Raw genomic sequence first — 13,061 nt, 5'->3', positions numbered from 1 at the left:
TCCTGGACATACCACCCATGCAAAGGGAGGCAGTAGCACAGGAAATTTCCAAGCTGCTAGGAAAATGAGCCTTTGAAACTGTCCCCCCAGATCAGTCCAGATTGGGCTTCTACTCCAGGTTCTTTTTAATGCCAAAGTAAATGGGGGACTTAAGGCCCATTCTGGACCTATCTACCCTGAACCTGTCAGTTGCCAAAGAAAAATTCTGGATGGTCACACTGCAGTCCATCATGTCATACCTGTAAGAGAGCAACTGTGTGTGCTCGTTAGACCTCCAGAATGCTTACTATCACATAAAGATGCACAGAAGCTCCAGGAGGTTTCTCCAGTTCCAGTTAGGAGTCAATAATTACCAATTTCAAGCCTTACCCTTTAGTCTCACCACAGCCCCCAGTGGGTTCACCAAAGTAATGGTGGTGGTAGCGGCTCACCTGAGGCTTCAGGGGATTCAGGTCTATCCGCACCTGGATGATTGGCTCCTCACTGCTCCCACCAGGCATCTACTCTTTCAAACCAGGGATTAGTTCTTAAACTTTGCCCTATATTTGGGGATCACAATCAATGCATCCAAATCACTCCTAAATCCTGTCCAGGTGATAGACTACATTGGGGCAAGAATAGATACATTATAGTACAAAATCTTCCTGACCTCAGAGAGAGTACAAAACCTGAGGATGCATGTTTCTCTAATCTACCATTCTCATCTTTCATCAGTGGAATTAGTGTTGAGGGCCTTAGATTCAATGGTGGCAACCATAATGCTTCTCCCATGTGCCCAGTTACATATGAGAATTCTACAGTGGATACTAGCTGTACAATGGTCCCTGTTGGAACTTCCATTGTCGTATCCAATACAACTCAATCGAGTCTGTCGGTCATCCCTTATATGGTGGATGTGTTCTCCGGACATTTTGGAGGGACGACCCTTTGTTCCTGCCCCTGCCCAAGCCACAGTGACCACAGATGCCTCCCAACTCGGGTGGGGAGGCATTGTTCAGACAGGACAGTCCAAGGCCTGTGGTCCCCTGTAGAGACCAGCTTGCACATAAATGTTCTAGAGATTAGGGCAGTCCTTTTAGCGTTGCAGGCACTTCATGCCTTTCTTCCTCTGAGAACCATTGCAATTCAGTCAGACAACATGTCAGTGGTCTGGTGTATCAACAAACAGGGAGGGACCAGGTCTTACCCCCTTTGTCGCGAGGCCATGAGAGTGTGGGAATGGACAATCTGCACCGGTCATTTTCTCATTGCAACACACATTCCAGGATGGTCCAACATTCTAGCTGACAGGTTAAGTCGGACTATTCTTATGCCTTATGAGTGGTCTCTGAATCTTTCTGTAGCGGAGCAGATCTTCCTGGAGTGGGGTCAGCTTTACTGCGATCTCTTCGCATCTCCTTCCAATGCGAAGTGCAGCGTGTTTTTTGCTCTGAATCCCCTGCCGGGGGAGTCCCCCAGATATGCTCTAGTCCATGCTTGGCCTCCCAGTCTTCTGTATGCTTATCCTCCGGTACCGCTTATTCTGAGGTTTCTATAGAAAGTTCGTCATCTGGGGAGCAAGGTGATCCTCATTACTCTGTTTTGGCCTCACCAGGTATGGTTTCCCTTCCTTTGGTCTCATCTTCTGGCTCCGCCCTGGATCTTGGATCCCATTCAGGATCTGATTTCAAACCCATCAGGGGTTCCTCATCCAAACCTGGACAGTTTGAAGCTCACAGATTGGCTGCTCCAGTTCCCATGATCGCTAGGACTCCTGGATTATCCTCTTCAGTTAGGTCTATTCTGGTGGCTGCACATAAGTCTTCAACCAGGAAGGTTTATCTCAGTAAATGGAAATGTTTTTCCTTTTGGGTCTCTCCACGGAGTTTAGATGCCTTCACGGCTTCTATTTCTGCCATTCTTGATTTTCTTGCTGATCTTTTTCAACACAGAGCTAGTTCTTCTACTGTCAAGGTTCAATTGGCTGCCATTTCTCATTTTCATGTGGGTGAGAATTCTACCTCTCTAGCCTCCTCCAGACTGTGTAAAGCTTTTATCAAAGGGACTTTTCTGTTACACCCCACTGTTAATCATCCTATTCCCCCCATGGGACCTTACTATGGTTCTTCAAGCTCTGGTCGCTCCAACTTTTGAACCCGCTGCAACCACAGATCTAAAATCCTTATCTTGGAAAACAGCATTTCTGGTGGCTATTACCTCTGCTAAAAGGGTTTCAGAACTGCAGGCCTTATCCGTCAAAGTTCCTTTGTTTAAGACCAAATGAAGTAAACTACTTCACCTAAAGAAGTTATGTACTCACCATAATGTTCCATCTGAGTAGTTCTACTTCATTTGTCTTCAACCATCCCTCCCTCCTTTTCCCGGGCCTTGTCATGTGAACAGCTTGCGGGCTACAGTGATAGGTCATAAGTATTTTTCAGGTTGGGTTATCAGTATAAGGATCAGCAAACTCAATCTGGGGGTTGGAAGGTAGTGGAGGTGTATTATGGGTAAGGGGAGGAGCCTGGAGCTCAGAGAAGATGCTAGTGAAATTGCTGGCTCGGATCTGATACTGATCCAGTATTCCATAGGTTGAAGACAAATGAAGTAGAACTTCTCAGATGGAACATTATGGTGAGTACATAACTTCTTTTTTTCTGAAGTAGTGAAACTATCCTGTGTCCTCATATACCCATTAATTAATGTAATCAGTTTTAAACTCACTATAGCTTGGGAGGTATGCTATAGAAATCAGAGTGAAAGGGCTGTTTTGTTTCCACATTAAACAAAGCAGTCCTTTTTCCAGATTTATACAACTGGATGTCTGCTGTTGATGAAAAGGGTTTGGTGTACTATTCAGTAAATTAAGTTGTGGGCTACAGAGGTATCTGCAAGGGATTCTAATGTTCAAAGTTTAAAATTTTTCTGAAATGTGTTTCAGCAGTTTAATTTGCCTTTAAACAGTTGTGCTTCTCAACCTTTGTCTTTGTTGATGAAATAACATGGTGAAATACCATGGCAGCATATTGTTAAGTCATATTATACTCACAGCAGTGTGTACTGTTTCATCACTAGACTAAGGTGCATTAGAAAATCATTCTAGCTCTGTGGTTGGTTGATCTTACCTCAAAAGGGCCAATAGGATTAGTGAATTGGTTATTGTTCTCTTGGAGACTGGCAGTGAGTTCCTGGTCACCCAAATTTATGATTTGGAGCAGACTTTCACGTGCAGCAGGAGCTTTCACCATTGTTGCCTAAAAAATAAAAATAATCAAATAAACCTTCTCTATTTTCTATATTGATTTTAGCATTGTCTTCACTGCAAATGTGTAGATTACTGTAAATTAAAATGTAGCAAAAATACAAATTATTTTCATTAAAATGAGTACATCACAAAACTCATTAGTTCAGAAACTGCTTAGGCTAAGAAGAAATGCATTGGCTGACTTTTCTTTTTTGCATGACTTGCAGCTAATGGGCCTATTCTACTTTTATTTGCTTTAAAAATTAAATTATATGTCTAGAACTACTTTAAAAATCTGCTTTGGATTTGTTCATATTCCTTGATGGACATCCATCCAGATATTCAGATGAATGCCCCTAGACTGAATTGGCATTCAATCTTAAGTACTAAGGATGCAAGTAGATGTATTTTTTCTTTGGGGCAAAATCACCCACATACCCTATGTATGGGGTTTATTGCCTGGATCCCTCCAAATATTATAAACAGCTGTGAAGTTGCTCTACATTAGAGCCGTGAGAAAGAGTATTTAGTGAGTTTCTTGTCTACTGTTTCTCTTCTAGTCAAGTACTGTTCTAAGTTTTTTCATGTTTTTGCTCTGCTTTATGCCCAATATATTTTAGCTATAATGTGAAATGTCCTTCATTTCACCATAATCCGATAACAATGACAACATATGGTGTTGTTACACATAAATTGTGATGATGACATGACAGCTATAAATAACAAAGGTGTAAAACATGCAGTAAGATAACAATCAAAAAGATACCTAAGCAACCCCAGTGACAGTAATATCCTACAACAGGGTCTGACACCAACAAATAGCTGGTGCCAAAGCCATGGATTAAAACTCATTGCAAAGACATGCATTATAGTGCCCCTTGTAAAGTCATCCACCTAAACTAATTGCTCCATTGATAAAACACCCCTAACAGTAGATCAGGTAGCAAGGCATCTGAAAACATAAGACAGCAATTTGGTCTTTGAACAACACATAGCCAAGATAATTATAAAATACTTCTATGTCATCTAACTCATAAGCATGGCTATGGCATCCATGTTCAAGAAGGTTATAGTACCACTCTACTCATCTGTTGTCAGACCCATCATCAAATACAATGATCCCTTTGGCATGTATCTAACCAGGCACTTCCAATAGTTGGAATGCCCTCAAAGGTTTCTCACCAGGAGAATCCAAGGTATGAATACCCTGTCCTACACAGATTGCCTTAAGGCCCAATCTCTTTAGTTAGTGGTGATCTTTGCTTGGCATATAAGTTATCCTCAGACTCAGCTCTGATGGACCTCTTGCACACTAGCAAAACAAACCGCATCAGAAACACTATATCCTAGGAAGTGAACATTGCCTGTGCATAAATAAAAACATGGTGGAGAGACGAATATGTGTCTCAAAGGATACCCACTCTATGCAATAGGCTCACCATCCACATGAAGTGGAGTTCACCTCTGACCTTTTCAAGTAAAACTTCAATCACAGGATAAGAAATCATAAATTCACCTCTGGTGTGACCTTCATATCTCTGATGGACAGCATAACTCTTAGCTACCTCCTTACTAACATGCCCCCTACCATATAGGTATCCATTGTACTCCAGGACAAAACTGGGTTGGGTTGCATGGCTAGACTGATACAGACACTGGCGGTTGATAGCCTGGTACAATCCTATGCACCTATAAACCTGTGAACAAAAACATATGCATAAACCAAATGAGAAAACACAATGCAGGGAATTTTGACTCTCACTCCCTCCAGACTTCTAGGATGTACCTTCTACATCTCCAAAAAACATATTTTGACTCCTGATCTCTCTATTTATTAGCTGTTGAAAGAAATTACTGGCATATCACTAAAGTGAATACAGCAGTCAACAGTACAAGGTGAGAAGCATCAGGGCCAGTGCTAGCATTTTGGTGGCCCCAGCAAGTTTCAAGTTGGGGGCCTACCCAGGAGAATATAAGTGTGACTACATTGCCATCACACCTTCTTCCCTATCAAGCTCATGCAGCAGCATTTAATGATCACTGTATAGTGTTACTACATTCAGACCATTAAAAACTTGAAATACCAAGGTACACACTGACTGGCATTTAGTACCAATATTACATTATGACAACCCCCTGTACCACAGCAAGGTAGCCATTCACAGTGGTACACACACACAGACACACACACACACACACACACACACACACACACACACACACACACACACACACACACACACACACACACACACACACACTGACTGGGGTGGCATATTGATGCAGCAGTTAATGTCACCTCACAGCAAGAGGTTCTCTGGTTTGATTCTCAGCTGGGGTGCCTTCTGTGTGGTGTCTGCATGTCCTCCTTGCATTCACGTGGGTTTTCTCTGTGTATTTTGGTTTCCTCCCACATTCCAAAGACATGCATTTGGAGTGTTTCTCACCGAGCTTCCATTGAAAATAGGCTCTGTTCTAGTCAGACTTTCCCAGTCAACAAATGTTAAATAAATAAAATTTAGTACCAATGTTACATTATGACAAGCTTCTGTACCACAGCAAGGCAGCCACTCACAGATGTATACACACACACTCACACACACACACACACACACACACACACACACACACACACACACACACACACACACACACACACTGACTGGCATTTAGTAGCAATGTTGTTACATTATGACATATCATTCCACAACACTGACTGTGTCAGTGATGCCACTGTTTCTTGTTCATACCCTTGCTGTGCAACTCCCATCTAAATTTTTTTATTGGTTACCTATTGGAGGTTCCAGAGTATCTTCATATGGCAACTCATCAGATGCTTTCCATTCCATCTGTTTCTCTTTAATTTGGAGACTCACTGTTTTATCATACTGTGATGTTACCATAGTCGGATTTTCTGCACTAAATACTTCACTTCACTTTGCAGGTAATCCATAGCTTCAGTTTCTGTTTCTCTAACTTCTCCATTACTAATCCTCTTTTCTATTTCCCCCTTTGTTTTCTTATTTTTGTATTGTAAAACTTTCCACATCTGGAAGCTTTTGCCTGCATTTCTTTTCAAATATCTCTGGTGCTGTTTTTTTGTATTGATTAGTTTTGCTTTCTCCTTTGCATAAATATTCCACCATATTAAATCTCTTTTCTTTTCCATATCCATATTTCTTCCTCACATGTCCCTTGCTCCATCTGTTTCTGTTTGCTTTGGGAACTCATTGTTCCATCATGCTGTGACAAAACCTATGTTAGACTTTCTACACTAAATCCTTTACTTTGCAGGTGTTCCAGAACTTCAGCTTCTGTTTGTTTAACTTATACGTTACTAATCATCTATTCTATATTCCTACTTTGTGATCTTACTTTTGTATTGTGAAATTTTCCATGTCTGGGTGCCTTTACCTGTTTTTCCCTTCAAATGTCTTTGGAGCTGCTTTTTGTATTGATTAATTTGGCTTTTTCCTTTGCATAAATATTACACCATATTAGATCTCTCTTTCTTTCCCATGTCCATGTTTCTTTTTTATACCTTTCAAAAATCTCTAGGTTTTGTTGTTTATATTTTTGAAGTTCCTCAGTGGCTTATTTTTCCAAACGGCCCCAGGTTTCTTGGCCTGTGTAATATTTTCATGAATCTATTGTATTAATGAACACAAATTTAGATCTGGAGCTTTTGATAGTTTTTGATGGGCAAGTATTTCTCTTTCCATAAATTTTTCTTTATCTTTTGAATATCTTCTATCCCGAAAATGTGGCTTCTTGCATAATAGTAATGATACATTCATTTAATTCTTATCCTCAGTAGTCCAGTCTATCATCTTTATGGCTCTTTTTTGGCCTGTCAGTTTTGTGTTTTTTGTGGACTACTACATCCCTTTTTTTATACCAGCACACACACACACACACACACACACACACACACACACACACACACACACACACACACACACACACACACACACACACATACATGGGATACATGAAGGGGGTCTGTGATATGCTGGACTGTAATATTAGGGAACTTGTTTCCGGAATAGAGGATGTGCCAGTCATCATGTAACACGTTCCCTATACTTGCAGTAAAAGATGATGTAGATATCAAGCACCAAACACCTACATACATACATATATATATATATATATATATATATATATATATATATATATATATATATATGTATGTACAGCTACGATATATATAGATATATATATATATATATATAGATATATATATAGATATATATATATATATATATATATATATATATATATGGATTCACTTTAGAAGCTCAAAATACTGAAATAGTGAATTTCAGTATTTCGAGCCCATAAAGTGGAAACCTGACAAGAATGAAAACTCAGAAGCTCGAAATTCAAAATATCGCATACCTAAGACATTGAATTAGCACTTCTGGTGTTTCTCTGTGGTTATGGATTCAGGTAAGTGTTCATGTGTTAAGGGTTTTGGGTAGGGGCTGTGGTGTGTGTTGGTGTGTTTTGTTACTATGATGTGTGTGTGCGAGGAGAATGTAGCTTGTGGGGTGGTGTTTTGTGTGTTTTTGTATGTGGTGTGACCTTGAAGTTAGAATTTTTAAGTAGGGGGGGTGTGGGGGGTGCAGGACAGAGCTTGTGTTTGTGTGTGGGGAGGAAGGTGTGTGTTTGTGTACACCAGAAGGACGAATTCAAAATCTCCGGTATGTGAGATTTTGAATTTCGCGCTTCTGAGTTTTCGTTGTTTTCAGGTTTCCACTTTATGGTCTCGAAATACTGAAATTCGATATTTCAGTATTTTGAGCTTCTAAAGTGAATATATATATATATATATATATATATATATATATATATATATATATATATATGTGTGTGTGTGTGTGTGTGTGTGTGTACAGCTACCATTGCAATCACCTTCATATTTCACCAAGTGCAGTGTAAGTGGTGCAACAGGTAGCACACTTGCCTTTGGTGTTGTAAGATGAGAAGAAGTTGGGTTCTATTTCCGTACCAAGTGCATGGAATAATACAGTGCAGAATAATGGGGGGTGCTGCACTCCTGAATGTGCCATTCTTTACATGAGACATTCAACCAAGGACCCATCTGCAAGAGCTGGTGGTAGTTCATGTAGATGTAAAAGATCCCATGGTGTTTTTGTTTAAAAATGTAGGGGAAGTTCCCTGATGCCTTGGCTAAATTTCCCCTAGTAGTATAAATACTGCCTCAGGTTTCCCCCTGAAAAGAGGTCACAAGCCTAGTCGGATGAACCTGGTCAACAAGAGATAAATAAATAAAAATATTGAATTACTTATCCATGCCAGTCTATACAAACTACTGGCTATGTATTGCTATATACCCTCTCACCAACAGAATGCAACCATCCAAACATTCATTCAGATTACCTGCTTTAGCTAACTCAGGTTCATGGAACAGATGGTGAATATGTGGGAAGGACAGATAAGAACTTATATAAAAAAGGCAGACACAGTGGTGCAGTGGATAGTGTTTCTTGTTTCACAGCAAGATGTTACCTAGTTCATTTCTCAGCTAGTATGCCAACTGTGTGGAGTCTGCATGTCCTCCCAGTGTTTGTGTTGGTTTCCTCAGGGTACTCCAGTTTTCTCTCACATTCCAGAGACATGCAGTAGATGGATTGGACATGTTAAATTGGCCATAGGTGCAAGTGTGTGGTATGGAAGAACAACCGTGGCAGGGCTAGCCTACCAGCAATGTGAACCTTGGCTCTAGATGATTGTCAGTGTTGAAGTGACACCCTGACCCATGTGCAAAAATAAGAAAAAGGATGATGGATTACTTCATCAAAATACATTTTTGCATGTATAAAATAATGCATTTAGCTATTCTGAAAGCTTCCTAACTGAAGTTGTTAGTAAGCTATTGTTAAGTGTTCCATATTTTGCCCATTTGCTCCACATTATGAGAAATAGCATTCTGCATTTTGCAAATGGAAGGATGGCAAATTAACATTCCACAGGGAAATTGGTGAACCTCCAAATTAAAAAAAAACATATGCTAAGACCCTGGAAGAAAACACAATGAAGCTTATGGACAGGGCGACTTAGTCAAGCCTTGTAGTTGTTGATTTAACAATGTAGTCCACAGAAATCCACAGGATAAAAACACCAAGGAACAAAGCTTTTCAGCTGTTAAAATAGTTTAATCTAAGCATTCACTTCACAGGAAAAAACACTGAAATCACACTAACGCTCAAATGCAAGTACGTTTTCATTATAATAGAAAATGGTAGTTCAATTTTGTTCCACAAGATGGCATTGTATTAAAAGTTGTTTTAGAAAAGGTTTTAAAAGGTTTTGGAGATTTTAAAGTTTAAATGAAAGTAATAAAAATGACTGTATCAAAGAGTTTGCAAATTGTTAGACAACTGGTATGATATTTGTTTGTTATCATTAGTACAATTAGGTCAATAATACTTTTTATGCAAGAAATAAGGCATTTAGAATGTGCCTTTAAAAGTTTCCATGACATACTTTTCAATTATGCCTCATTTACTATGCAGCATGAGATTGGTGGTTTTAAATGTTAATTGATGTATATATATGCACTGATGTAGTTACCAGCCCACATCTGAGGAAGTTTTTGAAACGAAAACGTACTTGCATTTGGAGCGTTAGTGTGATTTCAATGTTTTTCCTGTGAAGCGAATGCTTGGATTAAACTATTTTAACAGCGGAAAAGCTTTGTTCCTTAGCGTTTTTATCCTGTGGATTTCTGTGGACTACACTGTTAAATCAACAACTACAAGGCTTGACTAAGTCGCCCTGTCCGTAAGCTTCATTGTGTTTTCTTCCAGGGTCTTGGCATATGTTTTTTTAGTTACTTTTTTAACCTGTTGGCACTTTTTGGTGAACCTCAAAATTACCTACAACTTGTGCATGCTCTAAATAAATGATTAAGTGTGTGTGTGTGTGTGTGTGTGTGTGTGTGTTTGTGTGTGTGGGACATTCCAGCCAAGCAAGAACATTAAATACTGAATAAAACATGGATAATATACACAACTACAGGAAAATCAGGTTAACCCTCTGTAAGAGGTTAAATTTAAATAAGTATCCCTTAAAATAATAGCAGAACAGTCCTCCTCCATGATACAATTGAAATGGATTTGTGCCAGACGTCCAAAACCAGGCAACATGATACTAGTCCACTAATTAATCAATATGTGGTGTAAGTGTCCAGGATGTAGTGAGAGGCTTAAGTAAGTGGGTAGGTGAGGGGGGTGGAGGAGATGATGTTGAGTAGTGGTGTTAGGGAAGGGTGTTATACAGTGAGAGAATGGGATTATAAAAAGTGAGGAAGCAGGGTCTGAGGTAGGGAGGAGCACAAAGGCAATAGAAGGGAATTTAAAGTGAAAAAGAGTTTACATGATACCTGAGAAGCAGTTGCAGAATGTTTCCTTTCAGAGTTATTTTTGAAGTATTTCCTGAATTGGGTAGAGTATCACAGTCTCTGATATTAGGGATTTGGACTGCCAAAGCTTTGGTCTTGATATGGAAAAACTGGTTGCTGCACTTGTTTGGGAAGGTTGAGTGGAGGGAGTGAGAGCAATTAGGTGAGGATCTGAGGTTATTTGTTCTTTCTGTAATTGAGTCTTCCTGATGGGTATGTGAAGGAGTTCTTATTTAGTACTTTGAACAGAAATGTACCTATCATGAGCTGAGCTCTTTGTTGCTCTGGGTATCATTTTGCCTTTTATAGAAACGTCCTTTATAGGACAGAATATTTACTTTCAATATATATATGCAAGATTCAGTACAATTTCCTTAGCAACATTGTGTAAAATGTTTTGCTTTTCATGGTGGGAAGTAAAACTGCAGACTTAAACTTAAAGTTTTGACAATTATTTAGAAATAAGAAGTCAGATTCCAAGTAATGAATTCGTGAAACGTGAATGACATTAATGCAGTTCTCAAATTTGTAATTAGAGGTATTGGGGAACTAATAAGCACTAGAAGTGGGGATAATACATCTCAGATTGATTGTCAGGAGTACTATTTGATTACATTATGTCAGACTGGCAAATATCCAGGAGCATAAAACCAATTCAAACCAATTCTAAAATGAATGTAAAATGACTAACTTGATGTTTTAGTTAGCATTGTGTGATGTGTTCTCTTGGCTGGTTTCTACTATTTGATCTCTAATTATCTCCTATCCTTTTAAGTATTTTTTAGCATCTGATAAAGTACTGTTTTAATAGTGAAACATTGTGGGTTTTGCCATCTTTATAATTAGATCGTTAAGGTAATTTTAAAAACCCTTATATATTGTTGATTCTATAAGCCATTTTAAATATTTATTTTAGATATTTATTTTAAATATTTATTTATTATATATATAAGTATTTATTTATTCATCAATTCAAGGTAGTATATGTTCACATACAATGGTTCATAGCCTTGCAATGGCTGTTAGATATCTTTATGTATTGGGAATACATTATATGTTTGTATTTTTACGATCAGTTTTAAATATAGAATATATTTTCTCTAACAAGAATACAATAATTGTTTTGATAGAGTACTAGCACTTTAAATTTATTAATCAATTAATGTATTTGAATTCTTTACTTATATGAGAACAGTTCTGTTTGTCAGTTTGTACGTCTGAAGAAGTGGATAATATCCGTGAAAGCGCTTACGTGTTTGTTTCATGTTATTAAACTGAGCATTTTATCTACGCTTCGAGCAATTTTATTGGAATTTTATTGGAATTTCATCTACATTGATTGGATATTTTATGCTGCTTATTGTTACTGGATTTTTGTGGATATACTTTCTTTGTTGGGCCGTTTGTGTGTGGATATAATCTTTATAATTAAGTAAAAGTAAATAAATCATTTACTAAATCAAATAAACAAAAGGAGAGTTGGAAGAATGCAGTGTAGCAATAACTGATGAGTCAGCATAGTGCCTTGTTGGAATAGATTTGAAAACCAGATTGTGTTTTTGCCAACGTTTAATTAGTCGATACACTGCTGTTGCAGTTTAATTGAAACCCTAGTTTTACTTAAGGCTTTTACTTCTTATCATTTTAATAAATTTGGAGAGTAACAATCTTGAACCAGTTTTTAAAAAACTTGGCTTCTAATGTTCAGCAGATTTTTGTCCTAGCACAGTTTCTTTTAGTTTGCGGAGATTCAGTATTAGGCAGTGAATGTAACAAATGACTATATCTGCAGTCAGAAGACTACTTAAATGTCTATTAGCACACCTAATTGACTTACCTTTTGCATCATTGTATGTAGTACATAAATTCATGATTAACATGTTCGCCCCATTGGCGAACATTTTTAGTCTTCTTTTCTCTTACAAATATTCCTCAAAAATTTGTTAAACCCATGCTGATGCCACTGAAATTTAACAGTGATCTTTAACCTCAGAGGTATAAACTATGGGAAAATGTAGAACGTCCATAGTCTTTAATGGATGCCTGCTGCACAGGCACAGAGATGCGTCCATTAAAGTCTGTGGACCTAGCCCTGAAGTGTTGCCAAGGAGGAAAACAATACATTTATTTGGTCTGTAGTTTCATTAAAATGTTTATAAAGATTTTATTAAAAAAAAAAAAAAAAAAAAAATGGAATTGGGCGATGACGTTATGTAGCCAGAAGAATGTTCAGGAGGTGCCGAGGAAGGAACAGAGGAGATGGAGAAACCGTGGCTGCTTCATGGGGGGACCCTCATATGTGGGGAGATAATTGGGGGCTCCCCATGGCCATGGGTTTGGCGGGTGCCTAACGTCGGCTATGAGATGCATCCATCTAAATAAATACTTACTGTAGTTAGATAGTTCCCT

General features: G+C 38.5%; 1 protein-coding gene across 1 annotated transcript in view; it reads right to left on the bottom strand.

The window, feature by feature from the left end:
- LOC122804006 (solute carrier family 15 member 2-like) overlaps window positions 1–13,061 on the bottom strand; it is a 748,008-nt gene that overhangs the window by 322,121 nt on the left and 412,826 nt on the right. Inside the window, exon 15 of the mRNA XM_044073688.1 lies at window positions 3,105–3,233. Within this exon, the coding sequence (XP_043929623.1) occupies window positions 3,105–3,233 (129 nt within the window). The remainder of the gene's footprint in view (window positions 1–3,104; window positions 3,234–13,061) is intronic.

Source organism: Protopterus annectens, chromosome 6.part0 (genome assembly GCF_019279795.1).
Source record: "Protopterus annectens isolate FY-2018-M chromosome 6.part0, PAN1.0, whole genome shotgun sequence".
NCBI classification, from domain to species: domain Eukaryota; kingdom Metazoa; phylum Chordata; order Ceratodontiformes; family Protopteridae; genus Protopterus; species Protopterus annectens.
Note: the sequence above shows the minus strand (reverse complement) of the source record. Positions and strands in the feature narration are given on the sequence as shown.